The 17187-nt window shown below is 41.2% G+C and overlaps 3 protein-coding genes across 3 annotated transcripts; 2 read left to right on the top strand and 1 right to left on the bottom strand.

Annotated features, from left to right (window-relative positions):
• Nucleotides 1-1138: 1138 nt before the first annotated feature.
• On the top strand, nt 1139-4120 carry comtd1 (catechol-O-methyltransferase domain containing 1). The gene is made up of 7 exons (XM_034609691.1): nt 1139-1295; nt 1389-1507; nt 2303-2408; nt 2985-3103; nt 3547-3601; nt 3686-3819; nt 3917-4120. Exons 1-7 carry the CDS (start codon nt 1241-1243, stop codon nt 4067-4069), a joined length of 741 nt encoding a protein of 246 aa, XP_034465582.1. The 5' UTR covers nt 1139-1240; the 3' UTR covers nt 4070-4120.
• A 925-nt stretch (nt 4121-5045) lies between these two features.
• LOC117776018 (neurofilament light polypeptide) lies at nt 5046-8777 on the top strand. Its single transcript, XM_034609683.1, has 3 exons — nt 5046-6196; nt 6283-6407; nt 6923-8777. The coding sequence occupies exons 1-3, from the start codon at nt 5294-5296 to the stop codon at nt 8094-8096; spliced, it is 2202 nt and encodes a 733-aa protein (XP_034465574.1). The 5' UTR covers nt 5046-5293; the 3' UTR covers nt 8097-8777.
• A 761-nt stretch (nt 8778-9538) lies between these two features.
• Nucleotides 9539-16337, bottom strand: vdac2 (voltage-dependent anion channel 2). Its single transcript, XM_034609690.1, has 9 exons — nt 16176-16337; nt 14897-14968; nt 14739-14788; nt 13837-13989; nt 13660-13712; nt 12470-12697; nt 11548-11698; nt 11390-11447; nt 9539-10489 (listed from the first exon to the last, which is right to left on the bottom strand). Exons 2-9 carry the CDS (start codon nt 14961-14963, stop codon nt 10398-10400), a joined length of 852 nt encoding a protein of 283 aa, XP_034465581.1. The 5' UTR covers nt 14964-14968; nt 16176-16337; the 3' UTR covers nt 9539-10397.
• Nucleotides 16338-17187: the final 850 nt, after the last annotated feature.

The raw sequence follows: 17187 nt of genomic DNA, 5'->3' as shown, positions 1-17187 counted from the left end.
TGAAGTTTTAGAGGCTGAGAGTGATGCATATAAACCCAGAAAATGAATATCATTGACTTATGGTGCAACCTGAATTTTTATATTTGAGCAAAATAAAAAAATCCAGAGATTTTTATACATTCACCAACAATAACTGAGGATTTTTAAGTTGATGACTTTCTTTTTGCCGTTGAAAGTCCACAAGTCTGTTTCCCTTTAAGAGTAAACAAACTTGAATTTTAAAAATGGATTTCAGAAAATGACTGAACAAAAACACTGTTAATTTACTACAATTAAAGAACATCATCTCACTACTATTCCACAAAACGCATGAAAAAGCAATTCCACCTTTCTACCACTGAGGGGCAACATTGTGTAGGATACAGTTTATTAGTAATGTGCCATAACCTCAGTATGTTAGGATAAGTGTCAAACTATGTAAAATGTACTCTTTAAAAAAATGAATATATATAGTAATAACAGAAACAAAAGTCAACAAATTTGTGTTTGGATCCCAGATTTATTTGAGTCGTTTCATCGTGATGTGCACCTCGTCAGAAAGAGCTGATAAATTGGAATTTATGTTGGATTCTTTCTTTTCTCGTGAGTAGAATTGTCACGGATAGAAAAGTCACTTAAATACAATTGTGGATTTCTTCTTTCTATTACTGATTTCAATTGATTTTATTCATTCTAATACACATCTAGAACAAACCAGGGCTCCATGTGCCATTTGATGTGATGGACTTTACAACGAGGACAGCGTTTTCTTGTAAAAATAGAGAAACAAACAGTTTTCACATATGAGTCACAGTGATATACAGCCTTGAGTAATCGTGTAAATTCTGGAGGATGGCCCGAAGAAACTCAGATAAAACAGGACAAAGTTTGTTTGTTTGGATTACAACATAACGGGGTCAGTGCTGGGGCGTTTGTCATGGAACTTTATATTCAGGAATCTAATCTTACGTATTTAACTTTTTAAAAAGTCATACACTGAGTCTATAACTTTCCTGGTTGCTTGTTAAAATGCTTTTAAAGCTAAATATCTTGAGACACGTTTGTCCAAAATGTATCAGCCTAATAGAAGTTTCCCTACTTATGCAATGTATCGTATTGTAACTCAAAAATCAATAAGTGGAACCTTCATCTCAAAGGTTAAGCAGAACAAACACAGGTGGCGCAGTTAAAAGGACTGACACGGGAGATTCAGTGCATTCAAATGAAAGCTGTTTAACGAGAACATCAGAACCAGAACATAATGGCTGCAGACATTAAGATGCTGTTTTGTGTTGGACTTGCTGTTGTACTAACAGGTACGAGATGACCGAGGGGAGGATGGGTAACCTGGTTTTTAGCAGAGATCTGTTTGATTGACAGGAGCTGCTGTTGTGTTTGTCGTTGCTCAGGCGTGGGACAGTCGGCCTTTGTTGGGAAGAGCCACAGCGAAGGGAAGGATGACCCTGTGCTGCAATACGTGGTGAACAACTCACTGAGGGAGCACCCGGTCCTCACCAAGCTCAAACTGGTAAGTCAGCCACAGACACCAGGGAGAAATCCTCCACTCATCCCATGTGGTGATGATAAATCAATCACTGATTTCTTCACACTGTTCATTGTTAATGAGTTATTTATCATCCCTGTGTTGTTTATGGCATCTGGTCGTGTCAGCCAAACTTTCCACCTCCAGCAACGAGGTTTTGTTTTCCTCTGTGTGTTTGTTAGTTAGAAGGATTACGCACAAACCACTGGACAGATTTCCATGAATGTTGTGAAGGGGTGAGGCCTGACCTTACATTCTGTTGTGGATCTGGATCAGAGAATTTCTTTTCACTTTCTTTAAGAGTTATTACAAGATGAGGCGTTTTTCAACACTTTCAGAGAATAGTTCATGGTTCTTCATTAAAAAAAATCTGACAAGTTTAGGGGACTGATAATTATGAATCCAGATCTAGTGATTGTTAATGCATTTTCATAAGGGGATTGTCGGGCCTTGGTGGAGTGCGACTTTAGATTCTTAATCAATTCCTATCAGGATGGAATTGATCACCTTTACAGGACAGGAACCAAAATCAAACCAAATACCGATAATCAGAAGGTTATTTAGGCCACAAATATACAAAATACACAATTTAACACAATTGCAGTTCAGGAATTGAGCAGTACAAATGTTGATCACTAGAGGGCTGCAGAGTGTAAGAGAACACTATGCAGAGGTCTCATAAGGCCTCGCCTCCAGTGGAAATAAATATGTTGTTTATCCCTATAGTCATCAAACTCATTATAATGATATAGATGAAATTGTTTGATATTTTCCTTTTAGAGAACCCTTGAAGACCCATGGAGTATTATGATGGTCGCCAGTGAACAAGCCCAGTTTATGGCAAATCTCATTAAACTGATCAACGCAACTAAAGCCATTGAAATAGGTGAGATTGAGTAAAGAGAACATAAATAGACACAGTACAAGAACAAATGCAATGACTTTGTGAGCACATGAAGGTAACACGAAGTTAAAAGTGAGTATTTTAACTGGTTCAAGGCAACTGAATGCATAATTATAAACTGTAACTACTACCAAACAGTTAGTGACGTAGTTACTGGTTTTATGGCAGAAATATGTTTTGCCCTGAAAGTCATTTATCTGATTATATTTGACCGAACATAACCTGACAGGACAGAGATCTGATCTGTACCATTCAGACTCAGTTGATTACTGATGGGAGTCATTTACCTTAACTGATCGATAGAAATTCATATAGTGAAAATTACGTCATAGCTTTTGGAATTACACAACCTGAAACTGCTTGTAATTAAATCAGTGAAATTCAAACCATGTTGGTTTTGACAGATAGTGTTTCATTGCCATGACTTTAGCTGTATTCATATATAAACATTAGACATTGAGTCTTTGCTCCTATACACTCTCCTGTCTTTTCATCCTGTTGAAAGTACGACAAATATATTTCTAAGATGATCCAGTTTACATTGTTTTCATTCTGCAGGGATGTACACAGGATACAACACACTGAGCATGGCGTTGGCCATGCCGGAGAACGGACACGTGGTCGCCTGTGAAATAGAAGACACCTTTGTGGACATTGCTAAACCATTTTTTAAAGAGGTGAGAAAACGTCTTTCCAAACAGCATGGCTTCAAGTTACTCACACAAGATCATGAGTATTGGATCATGAAAACTTGAATCTTCGCTCTTCAGGACAGGTTAGGCTACTTAAGTACACAACGTCCAATTCCTGGCTCTAGTGCAACACTTGTATTTGACATTTTGCAAGTAAAGTGCGACTGATTGTTGCCTGTCAGAGGGGAAATTGTGCAGCAGACAGCAAACTGCACGTCCACCCTCTGTCGGTGCATCTTCTCAAAATGCTGCAGGCTGTAGAGGGAAAAGGCGTCTACTCAGGAAACTGGGTCACATAAAGATGTCGAAGCCAAGCAGGAAAATCGATACCTGTTTCAACCTTCCTTAACATGCTCTTTAAAAAACAATTAGAAGCTTAAACAGCCCACAACAAACTCTCAACTCACACATTCTAACCTTCTCTCTAGGCTGAAGTGGAGAGTAAGATTGATGTACGATATGAAATAGCCTTGAAGACTCTGAGTAAGTGCTTTTATGCATCTCAGTCATGAATTCTAATAAAAGTGGAACTTCTTTTCAACTTGACTTTGATGTTTGTTTGATCAGATGAACTGATAGCAGCCGGGGAAGCGGGAACATATGACTTCGTGTTCATCGATGCTGATAAATTGAACTACGACAGATACTACGAGAAATCCCTCGAGCTCATACGACAGGGGGGCATCATTGCGATTGACAACGTAAGTACACAAGCTTCTGTCAGAGAGCACACGGTGCGGTACGACACATCGTCACTGAGAACTGAATGAAACATCTCTGTTGTTATTGTGTGTGAAGGTGCTGTGGAGCGGGAAGGTGGTGAATCCTGCCCCTGAGGACCTCACCTCCCAGGCTCTGGATGCTCTCAATAAGAAGCTGCATCACGACGAGAGGATTGAGCTGAGCATGCTCACTGTGGGCGACGGACTGACCATTGCGATTAAACGCTAAAGTCACTATAGTTTGTATATTAAATACAAGAGGAAAACTTAATATATTACATTTTGTGTGTTATTTCATATATACACCACATGACACTCCCAGGGCAGCTCAGGAGTTAGAGAAGCTTTCTCACAAACAGGAATGTTGGTATTTTGATCCCCGGCTCCTCCAGTCTGCACTGGGAAAGATACTCAACCCCAAATTGTTCCTGACGGCTGTGCTGACAGTTTGTGAAAGGTATGCAAATGGTTGCATACGATTTTGTATTGTAAAGTACTTTGAGTCGCTGATAAGACTGGAAAATTGCTCAAAACTGAAACATCAGTCAAACAGGATTCCTTTTGGACTATTATGACTACAGACATGTCAAAGATCACATATGAGACCACATAACATGAGTGTTGAATTTGGTATTTTGATTAAAGATGATTTTATGTGTTTAAAGAAGAATTGACTGATGATTGAGTGAAAAAGTTTTAAAAAACAAAAAAGTAATTCACATTAATATGAGCCTGTGTTTACGTTTATGGGCATATTAGGGTTATCTAATGTATGACAGGTATGATAGAAGAATTACAGTGAATATGTTGACATTATGGATGTTAAGAGAAAGTAGAAATACTACAATGTAAAAATACCTTCTAGAGAATATATTGCTGTGACTATACAGAAGTGGACAGCATGTCCGTGGGTTGTATGCAGATCCTTTGCTCAAAGTAGATAAACAAGTGTAGCAGTACATTTAAAATGTGACTAAGCAAAAATATATTGTAAACAAATATAAAATGTAAGGATACACAGCAAACTTCTTGAAGATGTAGTGGAATCTAAAACAGGTATGAGAAGTAACTGCACTTCAATTTCAACAGCTTATATATTTAGGCTTGTTTGCTCTATTCTATTATATGGGCTATTTGATATTGTAATCTTGGGGCAAACTGGCACAATAATTTCTTCTGGGATTAATATCTGCATCTCATTATTACTGATATTATTATACACAGCGTGTGTATATGTGTTTGAAGAAGACATGTACAGTCAGTTGATCCACGTCACTGCTCTGTGCCAAAAAAATGTAGACTCGGGCTCATTAAGGCATCAGCTGACGCTTCACCTTTTCAGCACCGTGGACAGTTCCGGTCCGCACCGAGCACATGGCCACGGTTATAAAAGCGCGCGTGGAGCGTCTCTGCACATCTGGGCACCCACAGCGTCAGCACGAGCCACCGCAGCATGGATAACAGAGCAGCTTTACCGAGCAGGATCCAACCCAGATGGCCGGGATTCGATCCTGCCGCTGTCGTGATCAAGGGGACGCGCAGCACTTTGACGAGCCCGTTATCTGGACCGTGTAACGAGAAGGAGCTGATGCACGGTTTGAACGATCGCCTCGCGGGCTTCATCGGGACGGTGCACCAGCTGGAGCAGCAGAATCATCTGCTGGAGCGGGAAATCCAGGAGCTCCGAGGGAAGGCGAAGCCCGCATCCTGCCTGGAGGAGGAGTACGGACCGGAGCTGGGGAGGCTGAGACGCGTGGTTCAGGACATCACTCAGCAGAAGCACCGGATTGAAATCGAGCATCAGGATTTAGAGGAGGAGGTGTCCAGCGTGAGGAGACAACACGAACAGGAGGCGCGCAGCAGATCAGATGCGCAGAGCAACATCGTGGCCCTGAAGAAGGACATAGATGACGCGTATCGGGTTAAACTGCTGCTGGACAAGAAAGCTCAGTCCCTCGTGGATGAGCTTCACCTCCTGAAGGGAAACCATGAGGCCGAGGTGTCGGAGATGTTTGGACAAATCCAGGATCTGCAGGAGAATGTGGAGGCGCACGGATTTGGCGCACCTGGCGTCACTGCGGCACTCCGGGACGTCAGAGCGCAGCTGGAAGGTCATGCTGTGTCCGAAGTCTGGCAGGTTGGAGAAACTTTCAGATCCCAGTTTGCAAGATTAACAGAGGCGGCCGAGGCCAAGAGAGAAGCTTTAAAAGCGACCCAGCAGGAGGTGCAGGAGTACAGGAGGCGGCTGCAGGCCAGAAGCACCGAGCTGGACTGCGCCAAAGGCACCAGGGACGCGCTGGAGAAGCAGCTGCGTGAGGTCGAGGATCGACACGAGGAGGAAATCATCCACTATCAGGTAAAAGTTTCTTTAAATCATAAAGCCTCTTCCCAGTATGTGCCAATGGTATCCAGTGACAAACCTTCTCTCCTCTCTTGCTACAGACGACAATCAAAGAACTTGAAAACGAGCTGATAGACTGTAAATTTGACATGTCTGGTTACCTGAGGGAGTATCAGGATCTGTTAAATGTGAAGATGGCGTTGGACGTGGAGATACTGTCTTACAGGTGAGATATGGAAAACAGTGCTCTGTATTATTAGAGATCATTATAACCAAGGCAACCTTTTGGGGGTGTTAAGAATAAGATTAGCATTTTAAATAAGATGAATTTGTATTGATCCTCCACAGAGGGAATCCACAAAGGACACAGCAGCACAAAAAAGTAGCCGTGCAAGGGGAAATAAGAATGCAAAAAAAAAGGAAATACTATATACAATAAAGTAGAAATACTATATATACTATTTTTTTTTCAAAATGTGCATTGTGTTTTAGTGCTTGCACTGACACACCACAACAAATTCCTTGTACTATGTGTTTATCTACTGGGAACTAAAACCCCATTCTGACACAATCATGATTGTAATGGTCAATTCTACACCTCCTTAGTTTACACAATAAATTGATTAATGTTACCATCAATCACCTTTTTTAATGCTTCAGTGTTGTTCTTTCCCTCAAGTCTTTTTAAAATGTCTTCTACATCAGTTAGCACAGATAAAATCTGTCCCTTCTGTCTTGCAGGAAACTTCTCTGTAGCGAGGAAGCTCGACTATCCACTCTGTCAGACACCCACGTCTCCTTGCCCTACATCTACCACCAGTCCCCCGTCTACACCCTCCCCTGCCTCAGCCGGCCAGGGGGCCCGCACAGACGAGCGGAGCCCCAGTACAAGTTTGTGGAGGAGATCATAACGGAGACCACCAGGGAAATTGAGATGTCAGAATTTGAGGACACGGGATCAGAGGAGACAGAAGCGTGGAAAGATGAGTGGGAGCGTGCCAAAAGGGATAGAGGGGGCAGTGAGGAGGAGGAGGAGGATAATAAAGACAGTCGAGAGGAAGAAAGTGAGCAGGTGTCTGACAGTCAGCAGAATCCGTCAGAAGGAAACTCAGTGAACGGAGGGGATGACGGGGATCGAGGGAGTCCTGGAGAGGTGGAGGATGGTGAGAAGGGTCCAGATAGAAGAGAGGAGTCAGAGGAAACTGAAGAAGCTGACAGAGAAGGTGTGAGTGGCAGAGACCAAAACACTCAAAGCAAAGTTATATTAAGTGAGAGTCGTGATGAAGAAGAAAATGAGCAACAGAAAAAAGTAGCTGAAAACACTAAAGAAGAAAAAGATCCAGTGACAAAGGCAACAGTTCGGAAAGACTCAAAATCGGAGGTCTCTGTGGAGGAGGAACTCGTGAATAATGAAAAACAAGATGCACTTAAAGATAATCTTATCTCAATTCAAGTGAGGCAGCCAGTTGATGAGGTCTTGACCAAAGAATCAGGCAAAACTGAGCTGAGCAGTGCTGTTGAAGTGCAGGATAAGAAAAGCAGTGATTTTACAACAGAGATAAAGAGCACTGCCTCCCTAGAGACAGAGGAGCTTTCAGAAAAGGCTCAAGCAACTTCAAGCACAACACTCAGGAGAGAGGAAAAGGAAAACAGCCGTACTGAGCGGAAGGAAATCGATAAATCTGAAAGTGAGAAAGAAAAAGAAGAACAAGTAGCAAAAAGCACATCTGACAAAAGCAGCTTAGCTGAAGTAAAGGACGAGAGAAACAGTGAAGATAAAACTGAAACAGACCGAATTGTTTTGCCAAATGTAAAGACAACTAGCGAAGAAATCAATGAGATGCCTGGGAAAGAAAGGAGCCAGGTTCCGAAGTCAGAACAGACTGACAAAATGGAGAATAATTCGCAGAAGTAAGAGGAGCGTTTAATTTAAAAAAGGGGTTAAAATAAAATGCAAATATCAGGGAAATTGAAGCTGAAACTAGGGAATGGTTAAACTAATGGAGATGCAACTGCAAGGCCTGAACGGAGCAAAGAGAAGAAAACTGCTGCTGCTGTAATTCTTCTTGAAAATGAAAAACAGAGAGCGCACGATTCTTCCGTCTGCAGCAGATCCGACTTTAAACTCCTACGTCACTTTGTAATCTATTCAAATTGTTTGACTCACCACACAAACATGATTATGAATGTGAACAATGCAAAGTGAATTTATCTTACTTACACACAAATGCAAGATCAAAAAGTACTGTAATTCTGAGCTACACTTTGAATATAATATAATCTAGAGTAATATGTTTCTGCAAAGGAGAACACAAGATGTTTAATATTTGAAATAAGTCAGTCCTGTTGATATAAAATATAAATGACTGTATGCCACTGCAATTTGATGCAATTTGTTTTTTGCTGTGATGAAGGTGCATCATTCATTGACTGATTTCAACTCTTCTTTTCATGTCAGCAATAAGTGGATCTTGTCATCTATGTCATTCCCTTTAACTCAGTATGTGAACAAAGCAATGGGGCATGCATGAGCATATTAGTGACTGTAGAGAACAGCAGAGCATTGATGTGTAATAAATAAAGGCATTTCATCTCAGCTGGTTTTCAATGGTTTTGTTATTTAAATGTATAAATTAACCTTGTCCTTTCATTTACTTCTCATATCTTTGTAGAATTTAATTCCTATATTAATGCTTTGTAAGAAAGTGTCTATTTGGTTTCATTTGCCTTTTATTCATTTCCTCTTAAAGCCAACACATCTCAGGTATTCATAACAAGACCCTGGAGTTCAGGTACTCTCATCAAACCAAACAGTCCTAAGTGAAAAACGAGTTTGCAGTGGAAGTATGCATCATCCTTTCCAAAATAAAACTTGAATCACTAACTCAGACGCAGAACCCTCCCGTCAAGGACTTCAACTTCACTCTAGGACATGGAAATGGAGACTCACTGCTGAAATATGACTGAGGTCGAGATGATTTGACAGAAACGGCTTCATTTCTAGTGAGCAAAGATGCAGGAGATTAAAGACTTAAGATGAGACTGCTGTTAGTGACACTAAAAAAACCCCACTGTGCAGTCTAATTATAGGTCGACTGGTCTTTAAATAGACTGCAGGACCTCTGAAAAATTTCTGAAGATGTTTCTGGAGTCTTTAATAACTTTTTCCATTAAGTAAGTTACCTTAACAGGTCAGATAAGATATTGGATGTAACTGAAAACTAGACTATTAATTACTTTGATTAGCACTCAGTTAACTACTGATCCCAGACTTCTAATGGTGAACATTAAGCAAACTAGTAAATGAGCCGTTTTTGTTGTGAAACTATAATATCACATTAATAAAACATGCATCTGTGGAGTTCAAAGACTTTATTGAAAACTTATACATACACATAAGGACCTCCAAGACTTCCTGTGGGCTCAGTCAGTGCCCGGTACATGGAAAAACCAAGAGTGCATGTGTGCAACTAAGTCACACCTCTTCTGGACAAGGATAGTTTGGCATTATTGTGAACATTGTGTGCCCCGGTTGTCTGTTAGTACAGAATAAACAAAAACTAAATTCTGCTTGGTCGGCCACGTTTACAGGTTCCTTAAGGAGCCAACTTCACGAAAACTTCCCAGGTAAAGGTCACAAACCCAGATGACCGACACAAAACAAAACATTAGAGCTATAGTTTGTCCTTGTGTGCATGACAGAAAGGGTGCAGCAGTATTTAAATAAAAGCAGAAAAAAGCCTAGTGTACTTAACAAGGTTTGCAAAAGATGACAAAGGAATATCAGATGATTGTGAGTGCATAAATCAGTGAGAAGGTATGACATCGCTCACCACACAAACTATCACCCGATGTTCTCACCAAAAAAAACAGAGTGTCTGGGATAATTTCCAAATAAAGTCACACACAGCTGATGACAGGCAAAGGGATTGTATTGGATTTCATTATTATGGCAGTGATGGACAGGAACAATGACAATGTTTTATAAATAGTACACCACCAACTGTCTCTTGAATAGACGCAGTTACAAAGCAAAAAAGCAACAAAGGTAAAATGACAGAAGCACCGAGTTGGAAGTGGCACCCAAGTTTGAAGTTTGCTGTCGTAGCCTTTCACTCGATCTCTCCCAGATATCCCTTTGCTGGTTTGAGTTGGACATACATTTTAAGGCCAGATTCTTCTGATATTCCCTAGTCCTTTGCAGTATGAGGAAAGCTTAGGCTTCCAGTTCCAGGCCCAGACCGAGCTTGTGGCCTCCGGCGTTGATGTTCTTTCCATCGACCAGTCCGGACAGGGTGAGTTTCACGCCTGCATGGGCAAGAGGAACCAACGTTAGGCATTTCATGTGCAAACACTGAATTGATTGTCAGAGTTTGAAAGTAGGGGATTAGGGGTTGATGGGAAACGTAGGTAGTTACTTGTAGCTATAAATGAGTATATTCTAGGTCAGAATGTTATGGCTGGGCGATTATGGAGAAAAAAAAAATCTTATGACAAATATCAGTCAACACAGTCATTTCTTCTTCAGATGGTAAAAAAAGATTACAGTGGCATTACCCATCTTTGTGGGAACATGCTTTTGACCCAATTTGCAGTGAACGCCACTCATCTTTAAATTGCCAAACTATCTCCACACTACAGAATTCCTCTGACCCTTCTTTTCAACTAAGTCCTCGTCTCTTGAGCCTTGGCTGTGGAGTCTTCTGCGGTAAAGCTGTCGCTCGAGTTTTCGTTAACATTTTCTGTCGTCATTTTCTCTTTTATCTCGCTCCCACTCCTGACGTACTGGTGTGCACGGCTACAGTACCACAAACATTAGCATGTGGGCTGCTGCTGGCTGCTACTCCTACACTCTGTGCGTGAACCTAACCTGATATGGCTCTATTCCAAGCACATGATTGGTTCGGTGCAGCACTATACTCATTAGCTGTTCGTGTTGTCTGTCAAAAAATGGATGGAATGAGTTCTATCGACCATGTCTTATATTACTATCGAGGAAATGTTATTGTGCGATAATTATCTTTATGGTTTAATGGTACAGTCCTAGTCTGAGTTTCAGTGGTGAATACAAGGACTCGGGAGCAAAGTGTAGAAGTGTTAAGTAGGTGAACTAAACATGTAGGGGATTAACTAAAATGAATGTTAACTGCAAACGTTTTGTACGACACATGTTTCCACTGTTCATGAACCTGCAGGAAACAAACTTACCTGGTCTAAGAGTCTGGGTGTATCCAACACCAACAAGGCTATTGTTGTTCACTTTAGCCTAGAAAAAACAAAACATTACAAGTCAGTAGATGATTAGTGGTCACGTCTTTCTTTTGCCTTATCCACCTTGCTCTGAGAGTCTGTGCTGCTCTACTTACACTGATGGAGGCATCCTTGTCCAGCTGGTACTTGGCTGCAATACCGAAGCGTGTGCTGTTGCTGCCAGCGGTCCAGGCCAGGTTGACGGCTGTCTCCAGCTTGTCGCTCACCTTCTGGTAGATGGAGCCTCCAAACTCTGCTCCGTCATTCCTAAAACAAATGAGAAATATCCAGCTACAGTAAATATTTGGAAGCTAAAGAGGTTTTAAGTGTCTCCATCCTCTTCCTTTAATTTTATATTTTTTTATTCAGTCAGAAATTAAGAACTACAAAACCAACAAACTGATTCATTGTGGCAGAAAATGAATCCATCAGGCCAGTTTTAATAAATGAGTAGTGATGGCATATTTATGTATTGAAATGTTACTGTTACAGCTGCAGCTTTGGCTCAAAGTTAATGTTATTTATAGGCTCCACCCTGCCATTAGTGCAGGTTATTTCTATCCTGTTTTGTGCGAATTACTTTCTCTTTTGTCCCCACGGACACATGTAAAGCGTCCTTGGGTCTCTTGAAAGGCGCTATATAAATTCAAGCTATTATTAATTTTATTGTCATTTTGGATTTGCTAAATGAACAAACCTATTATCTTTCCTGTGATGTATCTAAAGAAATACTGTTTTTATCCATACACCCATTTAGAGGGTTCATTCGTTTGGATGAAACTGGTGCATTTTACTTGACTGTAAAAGCTTCTCGGGATGTATTGGTTTGTATTTAACCATAGCAGCCTCCATAAAGCCATGTGAGGTTTTGTGTTGGACTTTTTCATTGTTAAATGTTTTATTCGTTATTTAACCAATGGTTTGCACATGAACACACATGTACAGCTACCTATATACAAGTTGAAAAGTTACGCTTCTCTTTGTTGAATGTAAGTGGCATGAAGACTCCACCCCGTTAGTGAGGAGTCAGTAACTTACACATTGGTGTGGAGCTGGAAGTCTCCAGTCTTGTAACCAATGGCAAAGTTGTTCTGGGTCATCTTGGATTTGGCAGTGTCGAAGCTCATCTGGTAGCCGGCGAGCCACCCCTCGTAGCCGACAACGGCAGCCCCGTGGATAGTGGGGCCAGCAAAGTCGAAGTCGACATCACAGCCAAGGTTGACGAACTCGCGCTTGTAGGCGGTCTTAACTTTGCCACTCTTCTTGCTGTTGGTGAGAAACATTGGTCAACCTCAAACTGAAAACCCAATCAAGTCAGATTAGTATTGCTTTTTAAGGAGGGTCAGGTTAATCGTGTGCAGTAAAAAATAAGCTCATGTGTGACTGCAAAGACTTTACATTTAAACTATACAACCTTACAAGGGTCCCAAACCAACTTTGTTAAGATTGATTTTATAGTGTCCTGTTAAATATGTTTAAAGATGTATTTTTGTAATGAAAAGTTGTTTTATTTAGAAAAATAAACATTAAATGAAAAACCTTGGGGAACATAAGCACCCCCCCACAGTGTTGTTGCACCCACTTTAGGAACCACTGGCTCAGATTTATGATCCCATAGAGCTAACTCCACACTCAAGCTGAATGCCTACTGTCAGCTCATGTTGCAAGCAGGCCAACAGATTTTATTTTTCTTCAGAGGCAACATTGGTGGAAGATAACAAAATTATCAGCCACATCACCAGGTTTGAATAATGGCTGATGTGAAGGTAGAATTTGCCAAACTTCCACATCTCTTTCTACAAACCAGCCTTCAGCTCGCTGCTGGTCTTTATTTCTCAGTCGGAGCACGACACTGAAGCCTTGAACATGCTGTCTCAATGTAGCCACATAACCCAAACCTCGACAACCTGCCTACACTCAATATGAAAGCAGTCACGTGCCCTCATGGACCCACTAGTCTCTTTTTAATTTCCTCCCCGAGAACCACAAACTGAAAAACATCATCCAAACGTACAAATATGTAAAACCCAACAGCCAATTGTAGTAATGTTCCAGTAGAAAAACTGCATACTGGGATCAGGGTCACACACGGCAACTCCACTTGTCAGCAGCACAGATCAGGTTACCAACATAAGTCCAGTTGAGAGGCAGCGCAGTGGTTTACATTTGAGTTAAAGTAACACGGACCTAACTTTTTCATGAACACTTTATTCTAACCATGAACTTACCCAGTGTTTGGTGAGAAGGTTGTGTCAAAGGTCAACTTCAGTCCCTTGGCAATCTGTGAGAAAACAGAACAGAGTTCATTTGACAGTTACAGAAATGAATGTTGCTCTGTCAGGTGACATGTGTAGAGTATTCAGACAGCTGTTGTTAAACAGATGGAGGAAATCGATAAATCTAACCTGATCTTCAACTGTGATTTCTGTTCCCAAGGTGTTGTCGGTGTTCCACTTCTCAGTGAAGGTCAGACCATATTCTGACCTCTTGTATTTAGTTTCCAGACTACCTGCAACTTTGCTGGTGTCAGTGTTGGAGGATCCAGATGTTTTGAATTCCTGTAAGAGACGATTTTTAGAAAAAAAAAAATTATAACTAAAAAAAGAACATTAAGACAAGTGACTCTGGATGAAACAACCACGAATGAAATAAACTCTACAGTAAATCATGCCATTACCATACAAGTTGCTTTTAAAGCAAACAAGACAATTTTGAGATGTTGATGTTCCGACTCATAAGTGCTCAGCAGTCTTTACTACTTTGCATGAGTAATACTTAGCATTCAGGGTCCGGACCACACCCATATTTAAAGTCAACCTTCATTTTGATCACAGCTACACAACTTTAAGTTTTGTGAATGTATCTAACACAGTAGTGACACCACCATGGTGACAATATCTGTCCATAAACACACAAACATCTGCCAGTGGGCTCAAAGCTGCCTCTGAGGTAAATCCCACTACAGTTGATGACTTGAGGACCACACTCAAGTAACAGACAGACACATGCATATATACACAGAGACAGACAATACCAGGAAACTGTATAGGTCATTTATTACTGTTATTTGGAGAAAAACAAGAGGTTGAGGACAATTGATGATCGAGCACAGTTAATTTATCGCAGAATTATTGTGGATGGGCCTCATTGTTCTGGGTGGCAGCTTTTTACCTTTATGGCCGACAATGCACAATAAGTATTTTCAAAGCAGAGTCAGGAAATGTCACTAACTTAACTGGCTGTGAAATATGAAGTACAGTAAGTTATATTAATGTTGTGAAACCACAATTGTAAGAAATGTACTTACAACTCCACTGTCTGACTTTGTCTTGACATCGAGCTTCACCAAGCCAAAACCTGGAGAGAAGAACGTTTTTCAGAGTTTGTCTGCAACATCAACTATACTTGGCAGAACAAGATGTTTATCATCACAGAAATAATTGGTCAGACTGTGGAGAATCATACCATAGCCTTTGTTGAAGATGTCTTTGGCAGACTTGCCCAGGTCAGCATATGTGGGAGGCACGGCCATTGTATCTGTAAACAGAAGCGAAATAAAATGCTTACGGTACATTTCCAACTGTGTGTGTCCAGTTACACAGCAAGACAGTAATGCTATGGCTTTTGTATGATTTCAATAATAAACTTTATAATTGCACCCCAAGTGTTACTGTATGAATACAAAATGTCAGTACTGCCACTGAAGGTTAAGACTTTTGAACTTATGGGCACCACTCATTCAGTATACAAAATCCATGGAGACATAAGAATTATTTGCATGCAAACAATGTAAATTCGCTTTAAAGTCATAGTTTTTATTCTTATATGTATGCAGGATCTGTGGTAGTAAATAGTATTAATTCTAACAAAAATGGTCAAGATGAGGATGTCGACATGAAGCTGTATCCCATCCTGCTGCAGTGGCCACAGCTGATGAGTGGAAAGCTGCAGAAGGCCTTGCACTAGCGGGTTCGACATTTACATCCAACACCTCACTACTATCCACCGTCCTGTAGATGACACGGTGGTTTTTCTAGCAGACTGTGGGGACTGCAGTCTTTGGGGCACACTGTCCAACCCCTTCTGTTACGGGATCAGCTTCATTTGTCCCAGTTGAGGACATTAACTGCCTCTGATCGCACATTTAAAATGAACAAACATTACTAGCGTCGCTGTGCATATCCCATCTGACGCAGACCCGGTACTGTGGTGCTGCAGGTGGACAGTCACAGGGAGGACAAGTGTGTAACAGCCGATGGACAAGGTTACACTGAGGGAGACAGGAGCCATTTTGTCCTGTTCAGGCCCGTCTCCCGTTAAAACTACTCCTCCACGCGAGTTGGCAGGCACCGCTTGGCGGGGCCACGCACACGCCGGTGACAATTAGCGCGATGTGTTAAGTCAAGTGTTCACTCGTAGTTCCAGCTCACATCTGCCAACTAGGCCAGAGGGAGGTTAACGAAGCGCCCAGTGGAAATGAAAGTAGTAAAGTTGCGATTAATTTACTTCATTTACTTTAAATAAAACAAACGCCGGCTCATCAGCAACAAATGAAGCGCGTAACACAAAGAAAAGCTGCCATGGTTTTACTCGACATGTGTCAGACTCAGCACGCCGACTGCAGCTAGCTTAGCTAGCTTAGCTAGCCTGCAGAGTACCGGCATGTGTCAAACACGCTCCGCCGCAGATTGTCGCTCGTCAACGGGTACAAAACAGTGTCAGTCCGCGTAGATGGTTCTCTTACCGGTTAGAGATGAGGCTGGGGGTAAAGTAAAGTGACTTCCAGAAAGATGTTCCTCACACCGCACGGCCGAGGGAAGGCGTCACCGGTTGGAGGGCGAGCTGAAGGAGACTGTACCGCAACGAGACCCACACCTATCACAGCCGCGGCTCAGGACCCGAGGCGGTCGCACTTGTGCCTGAGTAAAAGTACCTTTTACATCACAGCGTGGCTGCTTAATAAAAAAAATAAAGTCAATGTTGAAATGTTTTTTGTTACAATGATCACCGGATACCTATGGAAGACCATTTCCGCCACTGTGATGAAAAAAATAAAGATCCTGTAAGTCATTATAGTCAGAAACGTTCTCAAAATAATGACTTACTATCTCGTTATTATAACTTACTATCTGATAATTATGACTTATGAGTGTGTAAGATTTAGGTGAAAGGGATCTATTGGCAGAAATTTAATATAATATAATCCTACTGATGTTTTCACTAATGTGTTTTATCTACATTGTACAAATTGTTGTTTTCTCTACCCTAGAATGAGCCCTTTATATTTAAATACTTTATATTTACATCAGGAGAGGGTCCTCTCTACGGAGGCCGCCATGTTTTTTTTTACAGTAGCCCAGACTGGACAAACTAAACACCTTTTGAGTTGTTAGGACAACTGAAGGCTACCAGAGGTGCTCTTTCGTGTTTGGAAGGGGAGGGTGAGTCGAGGGGTATTCAGCTGCAACATGCAATTTCACCACTAGATGTCACTAAATTCTACACACTGAACCTTTAAGAGTACCTGGCTGCAGACAAGATGGTTTTCTGTCCTCCATAAGTGCATGTATCCTCTCATGTATTTGTATTTTTTTTAATGAGCCACTACAATTGAAATCACATTTAGTTACAGACAATATCTTATAAACGCTGTATAAACAAAGTGAATATAGGCTGTTGATAGATAAATAATATTTTGACCTGCAAGTCTCTTATACTGAATGTTTTGATCATGTGCAATTATAGTAAAAATAAAT

The sequence above is a fragment of the Hippoglossus hippoglossus genome, chromosome 15 (assembly GCF_009819705.1).
Source record: "Hippoglossus hippoglossus isolate fHipHip1 chromosome 15, fHipHip1.pri, whole genome shotgun sequence".
NCBI lineage: Eukaryota > Metazoa > Chordata > Actinopteri > Pleuronectiformes > Pleuronectidae > Hippoglossus > Hippoglossus hippoglossus.
Note: the sequence above shows the minus strand (reverse complement) of the source record. Positions and strands in the feature narration are given on the sequence as shown.

Coding starts and splice junctions, on each gene's coding strand:
- comtd1 (XM_034609691.1), top strand. CDS start 1,241: ATGGCTGCAGACATTAAGATGCTGTTTTGTGTTGGACTTGCTGTTGTA. Junction 1,296..1,388: donor ACTTGCTGTTGTACTAACAG/GTACGAGATGAC, acceptor GTCGTTGCTCAG/GCGTGGGACAGTCGGCCTTT. Junction 3,602..3,685: donor AATAGCCTTGAAGACTCTGA/GTAAGTGCTTTT, acceptor TTGTTTGATCAG/ATGAACTGATAGCAGCCGGG.
- LOC117776018 (XM_034609683.1), top strand. CDS start 5,294: ATGGATAACAGAGCAGCTTTACCGAGCAGGATCCAACCCAGATGGCCG. Junction 6,197..6,282: donor AGGAAATCATCCACTATCAG/GTAAAAGTTTCT, acceptor CTCTTGCTACAG/ACGACAATCAAAGAACTTGA. Junction 6,408..6,922: donor GTGGAGATACTGTCTTACAG/GTGAGATATGGA, acceptor TCTGTCTTGCAG/GAAACTTCTCTGTAGCGAGG.
- vdac2 (XM_034609690.1), bottom strand. CDS start 14,963: ATGGCCGTGCCTCCCACATATGCTGACCTGGGCAAGTCTGCCAAAGAC. Junction 11,699..12,469: donor TTCCAGCTCCACACCAATGT/GTAAGTTACTGA, acceptor CATTTGTTTTAG/GAATGACGGAGCAGAGTTTG. Junction 10,490..11,389: donor CACCCAGACTCTTAGACCAG/GTAAGTTTGTTT, acceptor TTGCCCATGCAG/GCGTGAAACTCACCCTGTCC.